At 45.1% G+C, this 15,598-nt stretch overlaps 1 protein-coding gene across 1 annotated transcript in view; it reads right to left on the bottom strand.

Moving 5' to 3' along the window:
• LOC112236786 (collagen alpha-1(XI) chain-like) overlaps positions 1-15,598 on the bottom strand; it is a 251,133-nt gene that overhangs the window by 55,820 nt on the left and 179,715 nt on the right. The window contains exons 40-41 of the mRNA XM_042308834.1: positions 14,165-14,254; positions 4,082-4,135 (exon numbers count right to left, since the gene is read on the bottom strand). Of these exons, the coding sequence (XP_042164768.1) occupies positions 4,082-4,135; positions 14,165-14,254 (144 nt within the window). The remainder of the gene's footprint in view (positions 1-4,081; positions 4,136-14,164; positions 14,255-15,598) is intronic.

The raw sequence follows: 15,598 nt of genomic DNA, 5'->3' as shown, positions 1-15,598 counted from the left end.
AAGTATTCACCCCCCCCAAAGTCAATACCTTGTAGAGCCACATTTTGCAGCAATTACAACTGCAAGTATCTTGGGGTATGTCTCTATAAGTTTGGCACATCTAGCCACTGGGATTTTTGTTCATTCTTCAAGGCAAAACTGCTCCAACTCCTCCAAGTTGGATGGGTTCAGCTGATGTACAGCAATATTTAAGTCATAAAACAGATTTAATTGGATTGAAGTCTGGGCTTTGACTAGGCCATTCCAATACATTTAATATTTCCCCTTAAACCACTCGAGTGTTGCTTTAGCAGTATGCTTAGGGTCATTGTCTTGCCGGAAGGTGAACCTCTGGCCCAGTCTCAAATCTCTGGATTTCCCTCAAATCACAGGTTTCCCTCAAGAACATGCCTATATTTAGCACCATCCATCATTCCTTCAATTCTGACCAGTTTCCCAGTCCCTGCCAATGAAAAACATCCCCACAGCACGATGCTGCCACCACCTGTCACGTTCTGACCTTAGTTCCTTTTTTATGTCTTTGTGTTAGGTTGGTCAGGGCGTGAGTTGGGGTGGGTAGTCTATGTTCTTTTTTCTATGTTATATTTCTATGTGTTTGGCCTAGTATGGTTCTCAATCAGAGGCAGGTGTCATTCGTTGTCTCTGATTGAGAATCATACTTAGGCAGCCTGTTTTCCCCATTTTGGTTGTGGGTGTTACATTTCTGTTTAGTGTCTGTTCACCTGGCAGAACTGTTTATTTTTCTCTTCGTTGTTATTTTGTGTAGTGTTCAGTTTGTTCAATTAAAACATGACGAACACTTACCACGCTGCATTTTGGTCCTTGTCTCCTTCCACCAACGAGAAGCATTACAGAATCACCCACCACAACCGGACCAAGCAGCATGGTAACCAGGAGCAGAGGGTTCTGGACTCCTGGACGTGGGAGGAGATTTTGGACAGAAAGGGACCCTGGGCACAGGCTGAGGAATATCGCCAAAGCCAAATTTTATTCTCATCTGATTAGAGTACCTTCTTTCATATGTTTGGGGAGTCTCCCACATGCCTTTTGGCAAATACCAAACATGTTTGCTCATTTTTTAAAAGTGGTCCTATGGACAGATACTCCAATCTCCGTTGTGGAGCTTTGCAGCTCCTTCAGGGTTATCTTTGGTCTGTGAGTTTTGGTGGGCAGCCTTCTCTTGGCAGGTTTGCTGTGGTGCCATATTCTTTCCATTTAAAAAAATGCATTTAACGGTGCTCTGTGGGATGTTGAAAGTTTCTGATATTTTTTTACAACCCAACCTTGATCTGTACTTCTCCATGACTTTGTCCCTGACCTGTTTGGAGAGCTCCTTGGTCTTCATGGTTCTGCTTGCTTGGTGGTGCCCCTTGCTTAGTAGTGTTGCAGACTCTGGAGCCTTTCAGAACAGGTGACTATATACTGAGATCATGTGATATATCATGTGACACTTAGTTTGCACACAGGTGGACTTCTGAAGGTAATTGGCTGCACCATATTTTATTTAGGGGCTTCATAGCAAATGGGTGATATGCACGTCTATTATCCGTTTATTTATTTATTTATTTTTTTTAAACAAGTTATTTTTTAAATTTCACTTCACCAATTTGGACTATTTTGTGCATGTCCATTACATGAAATCCAAATAAAAATCAAGTTAAATGACAAGGGGAGGGGAGGGAGGTGGTGTAAAGTGTTGGGACACATCCTGTCTGACTGGCTGTGTACGTAGCTCAGTGGCACTACAAGTGGCAGGTTGGCAAGGGGAGGGAGGTGGTGTAGAGTGTTGGGACACATCCCTTATCTGACTGTGTGTGGCTCAGTGGTGGCAGGTTGGGAAGGGGAGGGAGGTGGTGTAGAGTGTTGGGACTCATCCCTTATCTGACTGTGTGTGGCTCAGTGGTGGCAGGTTGGGAAGGGGAGGGAGGTGGTGTAGAGTGTTGGGACTCATCCCTTATCTGACTGTGTGTGGCTCAGTGGTGGCAGGTTGGGAAGGGGAGGGAGGTGGTGTAGAGTGTTGGGACTCATCCCTTATCTGACTGTGTGTGGCTCAGTGGTGGCAGGTTGGGAAGGGGAGGGAGGTGGTGTAGAGTGTTGGGACTCATCCCTTATCTGACTGTGTGTGGCTCAGTGGTGGCAGGTTGGGAAGGGGAGGGAGGTGGTGTAGAGTGTTGGGACTCATCCCTTATCTGACTGTGTGGCTCAGTGGTGGCAGGTTGGGAAGGGGAGGGAGGTGGTGTAGAGTGTTGGGACTCATCCCTTATCTGACTGTGTGTGGCTCAGTGGTGGCAGGTTGGGAAGGGGAGGGAGGTGGTGTAGAGTGTTGGGACTCATCCCTTATCTGACTGTGTGTGGCTCAGTGGTGGCAGGTTGGGAAGGGGAGGGAGGTGGTGTAGAGTGTTGGGACTCATCCCTTATCTGACTGTGTGTGGCTCAGTGGTGGCATGTTGGGAAGGGGAGGGAGGTGGTGCTATTTAATGCAAAAGTGTTTGTTACAAAACTAGCGGTAGAGTTGAAAATGCGATGGAAACACATTGAACTTTCGATTTTTATTCGATTTTAATTCAACACATGAAAACTTAAGGGGAAAAAGTACATTTTGTTTGCACTACTGCAATAAGTCTGCTTGGCGGAAATACGTCACTGGTGGAAAAATTCACATATTTTCTTTAATGCCGATTATAGAATATTCACATGGGAACCTGTCGAGATTGTCGACAGTGATCCTGCAAAATAAGCATTTCAATGTACTGTGTACCGTGTGACTCCTGTGCATATGACAAACAAACTGCACCGGACTTGGGAGTGTCCGGATGCTCAGACAGCGGGGTGAGTCAGTATGGAGTGGACCCGGGCTCTCGTTCACCTCACAGGCTGGGAGCAGAGCGCATCAGATGGGCCGGTAGCAAACAATCCCAATTTTTAATTTCCCTTCCTGCATGACCGCTTCACATTAGGTATTTCTAGCTTCTCTTGCGACCGACCCCAAGACATCAATGTTAAATCAAACACTGACTTCCCAGAAGCAGGGTATGCATTGGAATCATTGCTACTGGAAATAGCAATATGTTACATTGAATTAATTTCATATTAGTATGACAATCATGTTTTCCTCAAACAGTCTAATTCAGTCCACCCCCAGACCACCCTCACATGTCTGGTCTAATCTTTGAGCCCACTGTCAAGCTATCTAAAGAGACATTACACTGTGACAATATGAATCGAGTGTATGTTCAGACGTTAAGATGAAGCAATTAGAAAACCAGGACCCCGAAGTTATCACTGAAAATAGGTGGGATCCTGTCTATTCGTCAAGGGATAAAACAGCCCCCTAGTGGTGTGAGTCATTATTACAGAATATTTTATTTTATTTGTATTTATTTTTTATTTAACCTTTATTTAACCTTTATTTAACTAGGCAACTCAGTTAAGAACAAATTCTTAATTACAATGACGGCCTACCCCGGATGACGCTAGGCTGTGCGCCGCTCTATGGGACTCCCAATCACAAACGGTTGTGATACAGCCTGGAATCAAAGGTCTGTAGTGACACCTCTAGTGCTGAGATGCAGTACCTTAGACCACTGCGCCACTCGGGAACTCCCATTTAGCAGACTCTTCTATCCAGATCAACTTACAGGAACAGGTTAAGTGCCTTGCTCAAGGGCACATTGACAGATTGTTCACCTTGTCGCCTCTTCAAACCATTGACCTTTCAGTTACTGGCCCAACGCTCTTAACCGCTAGACTACTAGGACAAGGATCTTCATTGCATCCTGCTGTGAGACAATATTGATCCTAGACTAATGGCTACCTCCAAAAAAGAACCAAAACAACACAGTAAGAACAGCTTAGGCTGACGCACTGTGTTGTACTTCTATCATTGACAGTGGTATGGAACTATCCCCCTCAGTAACCCTGATATCTGAAGACCCTCTGACACCTGCCGAAACATCCCCTTCACATTAACAACAGACAGGTATATACTTCACATTAACAACAGACAGGTACTGTATATACTTCACATTAACAACAGACAGGTAGGTAGGTGGTGGTAGGTGACAGGTAGATGTTTACTTACCATGGGGCCTGATGGACCCTGAGGTCCTTCTCCTCCCTTCAAACCAGCTGGACCCTGGAAGGAGAAGATAAATGGATGATTAGAGTGATACAGTATGTCCAAAGAGACACACAGCCTGATAGACAGTGTTTAATGTCCCTACAAGTCAGACAGTCAGTATTGAGTGTGTCATGACGTTGGCCTGTGGGTGAGGTTTATGACCCCCCCCCCATAAATACCTTTCTCCCTTTCCTCTCTCTTGACTCTACATGAGGGACTCTTGAATAGCTTTTATGAAACAGAGAGTCTGGGAACATCAAACAAGTAGGGGAAAGGAACAACATTTCAGTAATAGAACCATTTGAAAATATGTGTTGGTACTTAATGAATAGGATGTCAGTTCAGTTGTCATCTGAGACATTATGACTGATGACAGGATGACCTAAACTGTATCTGGGAAAGTCTACACATTATAGTTATCAGATTCACATGGAATTGTTGTGCAATTCAAATGTTTAAATATACAATTATTTGTGAAAAGATTAAATGTAATTTTAGCTTCCAAATGAGAGATTTGGGTTTTCATAAGGTTATGGCTCTGCTCAGTCAGTGGCCCGCCTCTGTGAAGAGACATTGGTTATAAACTATGAAACACACCCTTCTCTCCGTCCACTATATAAAGCCATGACGAAAATGTAGCCTTCTGTTCCGAGTACATTAGGACGACGGTCCGATGTCAGAAGGATTCAGATAATAACTAATGAACGAAGCCAACCTCAGCGTGAGCTTTGGTTGTGAATGGTATGAACTTTGAACTCTTATTCGCTACAGAAGTGATACGTCCTAGCCGTTGAGTTAGCAGCGGCCGCTGTAAACGTGGGCTAGGAAAGGACGGACAGAGTATCCCGTCTACCACACAACGACGACACTACAACGTATCCCGTTCACCACCAGAGACACTCTTCAAAGGACAAAGGACTCTGTTGGGCAACACGGCCATCCTCGGATGGGGCCACAGTGTCTCCTGACCCCTCCTGTCTCAGCCTCCAGTATTTATGCTGCAGTAGTTTATGTGTCGGGGGCTGGGGTCAGTTTGTTATATCTGGAGAACTTCTCCTGTCCTATTCGGTGTCCTGTGTGAATCTAAGTGTGCGTTCTCTAATTCTCTCCTTCTCTCTTTCTTTCTCTCTCTCGGAGGACCTGAGCCCTAGGACCTGAGCTCCAGGACTACCTGACATGATGACTCCTTGCTGTCCCCAGTCCACCTGGCCATGCTGCTGTTCCAGTTTCAACTGACCTGAGCCCTAGGACCATGCCCCAGGACTACCTGACATGATGACTCCTTGCTGTCCCCAGTCCACCTGGCCATGCTGCTGCTCCAGTTTCAACTTCCACCTGACTGTGCTGCTGCTCCAGTTTCAACTGTTCTGCCTTATTATTATTCGACCATGCTGGTCATTTATGAACATTTGAACATCTTGGCCATGTTCTGTTATAATCTCCACCCGGCACAGCCAGAAGAGGACTGGCCACCCCACATAGCCTGGTTCCTCTCTAGGTTTCTTCCTAGGTTTTGGCCTTTCTAGGGAGTTTTTCCTAGCCACCGTGCTTCTACACCTGCATTGCTTGCTGTTTGGGGTTTTAGGCTGGGTTTCTGTACAGCACTTTGAGATATCAGCTGATGTACAAAGGGCTATATAAATAAATTTGATTTGATTTGATCCATCTACCACCAACCTATTGAAGCGCAACTCAGTAAATATTTATTGCATTTTCCTTTTCCAAATGCGCAGTAATTTAGAATGCATAATATTCTGTATTTATTACAATAGCATAGCTTCTCCCTTTGTTCTTCAGTCTTCCCGCTCTTTCACTCAAACCCAGACCCTTTTCTTTGCGTAACCAGCTGTCATATCCGTTCCCTCCACTAGGAACCTTTTCCTTTATGACATAATTTGTAATCAAGGTATGTTTCATTCTGTGTATTTGTAATTCTGTGTGATTAGTTAGGTATTTAGTAAATAAATAATTAAACCAAATTTTGAATTGCTGATTCAACTTGTTAGCCATGGTTCGTGAAGATAACCAAGAATTTACAACTTTCAGATGAGACTGAAATAAGGTGACGTTTAATATTGACTGCTATTGATATAAAAGATTACCAGGTCTTTAAAAGTTTATTCGGAAGATAACAGCTCAAAAAATATTATTTCGTGGTGAACCGACTTTCAAGTTAATTACATTTACATGATTAGCTCAATCAGGCAATATTATTTACAGAGAAAGGATTTTATAGAATAGCATGTCATATCACTTAATCCGGCAAAGCCAAAGACACGACAAGTGGTACAACTCCTGTCTCAGTCAGACAGTATTGAGGGGTATAACTCCTGTCCCAGTCAGTCAGTATTGAGTGGTATAACTCCTGTCCCAGTCAGTCAGTATTGAGGGGTATAACTCCTGTCCCAGTCAGACAGTCAGACAGTATTGAGGGGTATAACTCCTGTCCCAGTCAGTCAGTATTGAGTGGTATAACTCCTGTCCCAGTCAGTCAGTATTGAGTGGTATAACTCCTGTCCCAGTCAGACAGTATTGAGGGGTATAACTCCTGTCCCAGTCAGACAGTCAGTCAGTATCGATGGGTATAACTCCTGTCCCAGTCAGTCAGTATTGAGTAGTATAACTCCTGTCCCAGTCAGACAGTCAGTCAGCATTGAGGGGTATAACTCCTTTCCCAGTCAGACAGTCAGTCAGTATTGATGGGTATAACTCCTGTCCCAGTCAGACAGTCAGTCAGTATTGAGGGGTATAACTCCTGTCCCAGTCAGTCAGTATTGAGTGGTATAACTCCTTTCCCAGTCAGACAGTCAGTCAGTATTGAGTGGTATAACTCCTGTCCCAGTCAGACAGTCAGTATTGAGTGGTATAACTCCTGTCCCAGTCAGACAGTCAGTCAGCATTGAGTGGTATAACTCCTGTCCCAGTCAGACAGTCAGTCAGCATTGAGGGGTTTAACTCCTGTTCCAGTCAGACAGTGTAAAGTGTCACCATGGTTAGTCAGTCACATAAGTTTCTGAGCGTCATTGATCTGAATGGGAGAAAAGGTGTGTGTAGGTGTGTGTAGGTGTTTGTAGGTGTGTGTGCGTGCGTGTAGGTGCGTGTAGGTGTGTGTACGTGCGTGTAGGTGCGTGTAGGTGTGTGTAGGTATGTGTCGAGAGCGAGGTTGCATTTTCTTCCTACTCTACCAGGACAAGTAGTTATTTTCCCCTCGGGCACTTTCTCATCAAAAGCACAATAAAACAGAAGTTCTGAAATAAACGTGTCTGTGTGTGTGTGTGTAACCTCCAGTGTGTGTGTGTGTGTGTGTGTAACCTCCAGTGTGTGTGTGTGTGATTGCTGATTGGCTCCCTAAGGCTCAGCAACACACATGGCTGTATTCAGTAATTAGTCTTGGGGCGTTGCAGTGAGAGAATAAATGACAACCATGGGTAGCTTCTCGCCTGCTGAGATTGACCTTGGCTTCGTGTGGAACAGTGGCTCGATAATATAGTAAATAATGCATACAACAAAACAAAGAACATTTCCCCCAAAAGTGCTTGTGGAAAAAATAAATGGGTCCCAGAGGCTGGCTTTGTCCCAAATCACACCCTATTCCCAATCTAGTGCACTTCTTTTGACCAGAACTTACAGGGAATAGGCTGTCATTTGGGACACAAGCCTGGCCTTTCAGCCTATTAGTACCTGCTAGAGAACGTTACTGGGGGTCTCTTTCAGCCTATCAGTACCTGCTAGAGAACGTTACCGGGGGTCTCTTTCAGCCTATCAGTACCTGCTAGAGAATGTTACCGGGGGTCTCTTTCAGCCTATAAGCACCTGCTAGAGAACGTTACTGGGGGTCTCTTTCAGCCTATCAGTACCTGCTAGAGAATGTTACCGGGGTCTCTTTCAGCCTATCAGTACCTGCTAGAGATCGTTACCGGGGTCTCTTTCAGCCTATCAGTACCTGCTAGAGATCGTTACCGGGGTCTCTTTCAGCCTATCAGTACCTGCTAGAGAACGTTACCGGGGGTCTCTTTCAGCCTATCAGCACCTGCTAGAGAACGTTACCGGGGGTCTCTTTCAGCCTATAAGCACCGGCTAGAGAACGTTACTGGGGGTCTCTTTCAGCCTATAAGCACCGGCTAGAGAACGTTACTGGGGGTCTCTTTCAGCCTATCAGTACCTGCTAGAGAATGTTACCGGGGGTCTCTTTCAGCCTATCAGTACCTGCTAGAGATCGTTACCGGGGGTCTCTTTCAGCCTATCAGTACCTGCTAGAGATCGTTACCGGGGCGTCCCACAAGGTGAATCAAACATAAGCACCAATGCTTGATAAATAGTTCATAAAATATTCTAAAGGATTATTTGCATTAATAAATATTTGTGAAAATGTATCAATAAAATGGGAATAACAAAAACATGTATTTATTTAGAGTCAATTATATGTTTTTATAATTCTACAAAGTCCTAGAAAAAAGTAAAGCCCTATAGACTATTTTCTTTTCCCTTCCAATAAAAACATTACAGTTTAATCCATTTGATCTGCTATATTTGGACATTTGATTAGTAATAGAGTTATAGTACTTAACTCCTACTACACCTTATTTTGACAAAGTAGAAAATCAAATAATGTCATTATAACCAGCCAGGTCACAGGGGAAATGATTTGCTGTATTCCTAAACACGCAACTGGTCATGTGCTGAATGTGGAGACATTGGAGTGGTCATGTGCTGAATGTAGGGACAGTGGAGTGGTCATGTGCTGAATGTAGGGACAGTGGGTCATGTGCTGAATGTAGGGACAGTGGAGTGGGTCATGTGCTGAATGTAGGGACAGTGGAGTGGGTCATGTGCTGAATGTAGGGACAGTGGAGTGGTCATGTGCTGAATGTAGGGACAGTGGAGTGGTCATGTGCTGAATGTAGGGACAGTGGAGTGGTCATGTGCTGAATGTAGGGACAGTGGATGTGGTCATGTGCTGAATGTAGGGACAGTGGAGTGGTCATGTGCTGAATGTAGGGACAGTGGAGTGGTCATGTGCTGAATGTAGGGACAGTGGAGTGGTCATGTGCTGAATGTAGGGACAGTGGAGTGGTCATGTGCTGAATGTAGGGACAGTGGAGTGGTCATGTGCTGAATGTAGGGACAGTGGAGTGGTCATGTGCTGAATGTAGGGACAGTGGAGTGGTCATGTGCTGAATGTAGGGACAGTGGAGTGGTCATGTGCTGAATGTAGGGACAGTGGAGTGGTCATGTGCTGAATGTAGGGACAGTGAAGTGGTCATGTGCTGAATGTAGGGAAAGTGGAGTGGTCATGTGCTGAATGTAGGGACAGTGGAGTGGTCATGTGCTGAATGTAGGGACAGTGGGTCATGTGCTGAATGTAGGGACAGTGGAGTGGTCATGTGCTGAATGTAGGGACAGTGGAGTGGTCATGTGCTGAATGTAGGGACAGTGGAGTGGTCATGTGCTGAATGTAGGGACAGTGGAGTGGTCATGTGCTGAATGTAGGGACAGTGGAGTGGTCATGTGCTGAATGTAGGGACAGTGGAGTGGTCATGTGCTGAATGTAGGGACAGTGGCTGAATGTGGTCATGTGCTGAATGTAGGGACAGTGGAGTGGTCATGTGGCTGAATGTAGGGACAGTGGGTCATGTGCTGAATGTAGGGACAGCGGGTCATGTGCTGAATGCAGGGACAGTGGGTCATGTGCTGAATGCAGGGACAGTGGGTCATGTGCTGAATGTAGAGACAGTGGAGTAGTCATGTGTTGAATGTAGAGACAGTGGAGTAGTCATGTGCTGAATGTAGGGACAGTGGGTCATGTGCTGAATATAGAGACAGTGGGTCATGTGCTGAATGTAGATACAGTGGAGTGGTCATGTGCTGAATGTAGGCACAGTGGAGTGGTCATGTGCTGAATGTAGGGACAGTGGGTCATGTGCTGAATGTAGGGACAGTGGAGTGGTCATGTGCTGAATGTAGGGACAGTGGAGTGGTCATGTGCTGAATGTAGGGACAGTGGAGTGGTCATGTGCTGAATGTAGGGACAGTGGAGTGGTCATGTGCTGAATGTAGGGACAGTGGAGTGGTCATGTGCTGAATGTAGGGACAGTGGAGTGGTCATGTGCTGAATGTAGGGACAGTGGAGTGGTCATAGGCTGAATGTAGGGACAGTGGAGTGGTCATGTGCTGAATGTAGGGACAGTGGATGTGGTCATGTGCTGAATGTAGGGACAGTGGGTCATGTGCTGAATGTAGAGACAGTGGAGTGGTCATGTGCTGAATGTAGAGACAGTGGAGTGGTCATGTGCTGAATGTACAGACAGTGGAGTGGTCATGTGCTGAATGTAGAGACAGTGGAGTGGTCATGTGCTGAATGTACAGACAGTGGAGTGGTCATGTGCTGAATGTAGAGACAGTGGAGTGGTCATGTGCTGAATGTAGAGACAGTGGAGTGGTCATGTGCTGAATGTAGAGACAGTGGAGTGGTCATGTGCTGAATGTAGAGACAGTGGAGTGGTCATGTGCTGAATGTAGAGACAGTGGAGTGGTCATGTGCTGAATGTAGAGACAGTGGAGTGGTCATGTGTTGAATGTAGGGACAGTGGGTCATGTGCTGAATGCAGGGACAGTGGGTCATGTGCTGAATGTAGAGACAATGTAGGGACAGTGGGTCATGTGCTGAATGCAGGGACAGTGGGTCATGTGCTGAATGTAGAGACAGTGGAGTGGTAATGTGCTGAATGTAGGGACAGTGGAGTGGTCATGTGTTGAATGCAGGGACAGTGGGTCATGTGCTGAATGCAGGGACAGTGGGTCATGTGCTGAATGTAGAGACAGTGGGTCATGTGCTCCACTGGGTGACCCACTGTCTCTACATCCAGCACATGACCACTCCACTGTCTCTACTCCACCCAGTGGAGTGGTCATGTGCTGAATGTAGAGACAGTGGAGTGGTCATGTGCTGAATGTAGAGACAGTGGAGTGGTCATGTGCTGAATGTAGAGACAGTGGGTCATGTGTTGAATGTAGAGACAGTGGGTCATGTGCTGAATGTAGAGACAGTGGAGTGGTAATGTGCTGAATGTAGGGACAGTGGGTCATGTGCTGAATGCAGGGACAGTGGGTCATGTTCTGAATGTAGGGACAGTGGGTCATGTGCTGAATGTAGGGACAGTGGGTCATGTGCTGAATGTAGGGACAGTGGAGTGGTCATGTGCTGAATGTAGAGACAGTTGAGTGGTCATGTGCTGAATGTAGGGACAGTGGGTCATGTGCTGAATGCAGGGACAGTGGGTCATGTTCTGAATGTAGGGACAGTGGGTCATGTGCTGAATGTAGGGACAGTGGGTCATGTGCTGAATGTAGGGACAGTGGAGTGGTCATGTGCTGAATGTAGAGACAGTTGAATGTGGTCATGTGCTGAATGTAGAGACAGTGGATTGGTCATGTGCTGAATGTCGGGACAGTGGAGTGGTCATGTGCTGGATGTAGAGACAGTGGGTCATGTGCTGAATGTAGGGACAGTGGGTCATGTGCTGAATGTAGGGACAGTGGAGTGGTCATGTGCTGGATGTAGAGACAGTGGGTCATGTGCTGAATGTAGGGACAGTGGGTCATGTGCTGAATGTAGGGACAGTGGGTCATGTGCTGAATGTAGAGACAGTGGAGTGGTCATGTGTTGAATGTAGGGACAGTGGGTCATGTGCTGAATGTAGAGACAGTGGAGTAGTCATGTGCTGAATGTAGGGACAGTGGGTCATGTGCTGAATGTAGAGACAGTGGGTCATGTGCTGAATGTAGAGACAGTGGAGTGGTCATGTGCTGAATGTAGGGACAGTGGAGTGGTCATGTGCTGAATGTAGGGACAGTGGGTCATGTGCTGAATGTAGGGACAGTGGAGTGGTCATGTGCTGAATGTAGGGACAGTGGGTCATGTGCTGAATGTAGGGACAGTGGGTCATGTGCTGAATGTAGAGACAGTGGAGTGGTCATGTGCTGAATGTAGGGACAGTGGGTCATGTGCTGAATGTAGGGACAGTGGGTCATGTGCTGAATGTAGGGACAGTGGGTCATGTGCTGAATGTAGGGACAGTGGGTCATGTGCTGAATGTAGGGACAGTGGGTCATGTGCTGAATGTAGGGACAGCCTGGATATTCTTGGAAAGTTACATTTGTAAATAGAGCTACACCTCTTGAATTTTGAGAGTTATTTGACAAAGGTAAGTACTGTATAATAGAAACTGCAGAATATTATCTTTCTGGCACTATATATGAAATCACAATGTTTAACCTGCATGTGCCTCCGAAGGAGGACTTGATAAAGTGATGATCCTTTTCCTGCATCTGTCAATTACATCTCTTCATGTTCAATTTGACAACTGTTAGGCCTAATATTGTCACTCATCAGATTATTGTTAATTTAATATTGTCTGTAGGCTAACTATTATTATGTGTGAAATTCGTTTTGGGTTTAGTTGTAGTTTCGATGGGACGGCTGTGCAGGCTGAGTGGCATGGTTTGTTTCCCGTTCATCAAGTTGGATAGAGTCAAGGACATGTTTTGCGTTATTCTGAAGGCCTGCTGCAACACATAGCGTGTTTTCATTTAGCTTCAAATACATCTTATTAGTAATAGTGTTATAGGTAAATAAATCAGTCCCATAACAGCTTCTTTTAACAACGTAAAACATAAAAGAGAATGGTATCAACCCCCAAGGCACAAAGTTAAATTATTTGTTGTTGATAAATAGTCTTAACACAAACTCATTACTACACTTTTTTCTTTGTTAATTAAATCAACATTTTCATCCTCCTTATCATTCAGTTAGGCCTAATTTAAATTACATTGTGAAGTAAGGTGCACAATGTTCACCCATCCATCCATTTGTCATTCAGCAGAGAGAGAGACTCATTAGCGCCTGGCTGGGTACCGATGTTCTACAGCACATTGTATTGGAGCCTGGCTGGGTACCAACATCCTACAGCACATTGTCTTGGAGCCTGGCTGGGTACCAACGTCCTACAGCACATTGACTTGGAGCCTGGCTGGGTACCAATGTCCTACAGCACATTGTCTTGGAGCCTGGCTGGGTACCAATGTCCTACAGCACATTGTCTTGGAGCCTGGCTGGGTACCAACGTCCTACAGCACATTGTCTTGGAGCCTGGCTGGGTACCAGCATCCTACAGCACATTGTATTGGAGCCTAGCTGGGTACCAACATCCTACAGCACATTGTCTTGGAGCCTGGTTGGGTACCAACGTCCTACAGCACATAGTCTTGGAGCCTGGCTGGGTACCAACGTCCTACAGCACATTGTCTTGGAGCCTGGTTGGGTACCAACGTCCTACAGCACATTGTCTTGGAGCCTGGCTGGGTACCAACGTCCTACAGCACATTGTCTTGGAGCCTGGCTGGGTACCAACATCATACAGCACATGGGGCGGCAGGGTAGCCTAGTGGTTAGAGCATTGGACTAGTAACCAGAAGGTTGCAAGTTCAAATCCCCGAGCTGACAAGGTACAAATCTGTTGTTCTGCCTCTGAACAGGCAGTTAACCCACTGTTCCTAGGCCATCATTGAAAATAAGAATTTGTTCTTAACTGATTTGCCTAGTTAAATAAAGGTAAAATAAAATAAAAATTGTCTTGGAGGGTTTAGTTAGGAATAGGTATGAAAAAAAGCCTCAAAATACTTTTCTGTTTATGATTTCAAAATTCGGAGAAATGAGCAATGTAAAATGCAAACATTTAGGAAGAGTCAGGGAAGGAACAGGACATAGCTTTTTGGGTGGGGGGGCCGTTGATGAAAACAGTGGTGTCGGCCGGTCAGTGGGAAGCCTATTCAGGGGGACCTGTTCATTTGTGACACGTCTCTTTGAGTTTCCCTGCGGTAGATTGATGGTTGGGTGACGTCCCCCCTCTATGAGTCTAATGAGATGAATATCTCTACATTGATACTGGTTCATTAGTCACGGGTGGAGGTCTGTCAGTCATTGTCAGTGAATATAGGGGGAATATGTAACGGAAGGGAGCGTGTTGAAGGTGGGGTGTTTCTTACCGACGCGCCGGGCAGACCTCTCTCTCCTGGGAATCCTCGTAGACCAGCCGGACCGTCCTTACCGGAGGCTCCCTGGGGCCCGGGGTCTCCCTACAGACACCAACATACAGCAGAGGACAGGATGAGAGGTGGCCAGCTGCACCATGCTAAGATATTTTTGGATATCCTTTCTACTGTGTTCATTTCACTATCATTCTACAGCCTTCCTGGTGTTACCTGGTGAAACACTACTGTAATTGAGTATAGAGTCCAAGAGGACAACTCGCTGAGAGACTATTAGAATACAGTCCTAGAGGACAACTATTATAATACAGTCCTAGAGGACAACTAGCTGAGAGACTATTATAATACAGTCCTAGAGGACAACTATTATAATACAGTCCTAGAGGACAACTATTATAATACAGTCCTAGAGGACAACTATTATAATACAGTCCTAGAGGACAACTATTATAATACAGTCCTAGAGGACAACTATTATAATACAGTCCTAGAGGACAAGTAGCTGAGAGACTATTATAATACAGTCCTAGAGGACAAGTAGCTGAGAGACTATTATAATACAGTCCTAGAGGACAAGTAGCTGAGAGACTATTATAATACAGTCCTAGAGGACAACTAGCTGAGAGACTATTATAATACAGTCCTAGAGGACAACTATTATAATACAGTCCTAGAGGACAACTATTATAATACAGTCCTAGAGGACAACTATTATAATACAGTCCTAGAGGACAACTAGCTGAGAGACCATTATAATACAGGCCTAGAGGACAACTCACTAAGATACCATTATAATAGAGTCCTAGAGGACAACTAGCTGAGAGACTATTATAATACAGTCCTAGAGGACAAGTAGCTGAGAGACTATTATAATACAGTCCTAGAGGACAACTAGCTGAGAGACTATTATAATACAGGCCTAGAGGACAACTCACTAAGATACTATTATAATAGAGTCCTAGAGGACAACTAGCTGAGAGACTATTATAATACAGTCCTAGAGGACAAGTAGCTGAGAGACTATTATAATACAGTCCTAGAGGACAAGTAGCTGAGAGACTATTATAATACAGTCCTAGAGGACAACTAGCTGAGAGACTATTATAATACAGTCCTAGAGGACAACTAGCTGAGAGACTATTATAATACAGTCCTAGAGGACAACTATTATAATACAGTCCTAGAGGACAACTATTATAATACAGTCCTAGAGGACAACTATTATAATACAGTCCTAGAGGACAACTATTATAATACAGTCCTAGAGGACAACTAGCTGAGAGACCATTATAATACAGGCCTAGAGGACAACTCACTAAGATACCATTATAATAGAGTCCTAGAGGACAACTAGCTGAGAGACTATTATAATACAGTCCTAGAGGACAAGTAGCTGAGAGACTATTATAATACAGTCCTAGAGGACAAGTA

The sequence above is a fragment of the Oncorhynchus tshawytscha genome, linkage group LG29 (assembly GCF_018296145.1).
Source record: "Oncorhynchus tshawytscha isolate Ot180627B linkage group LG29, Otsh_v2.0, whole genome shotgun sequence".
NCBI classification, from domain to species: Eukaryota; Metazoa; Chordata; class Actinopteri; order Salmoniformes; family Salmonidae; genus Oncorhynchus; species Oncorhynchus tshawytscha.
The sequence above is the reverse complement of the archived record's forward strand: the minus strand, read 5'-3'. Positions and strand labels throughout refer to the sequence as shown.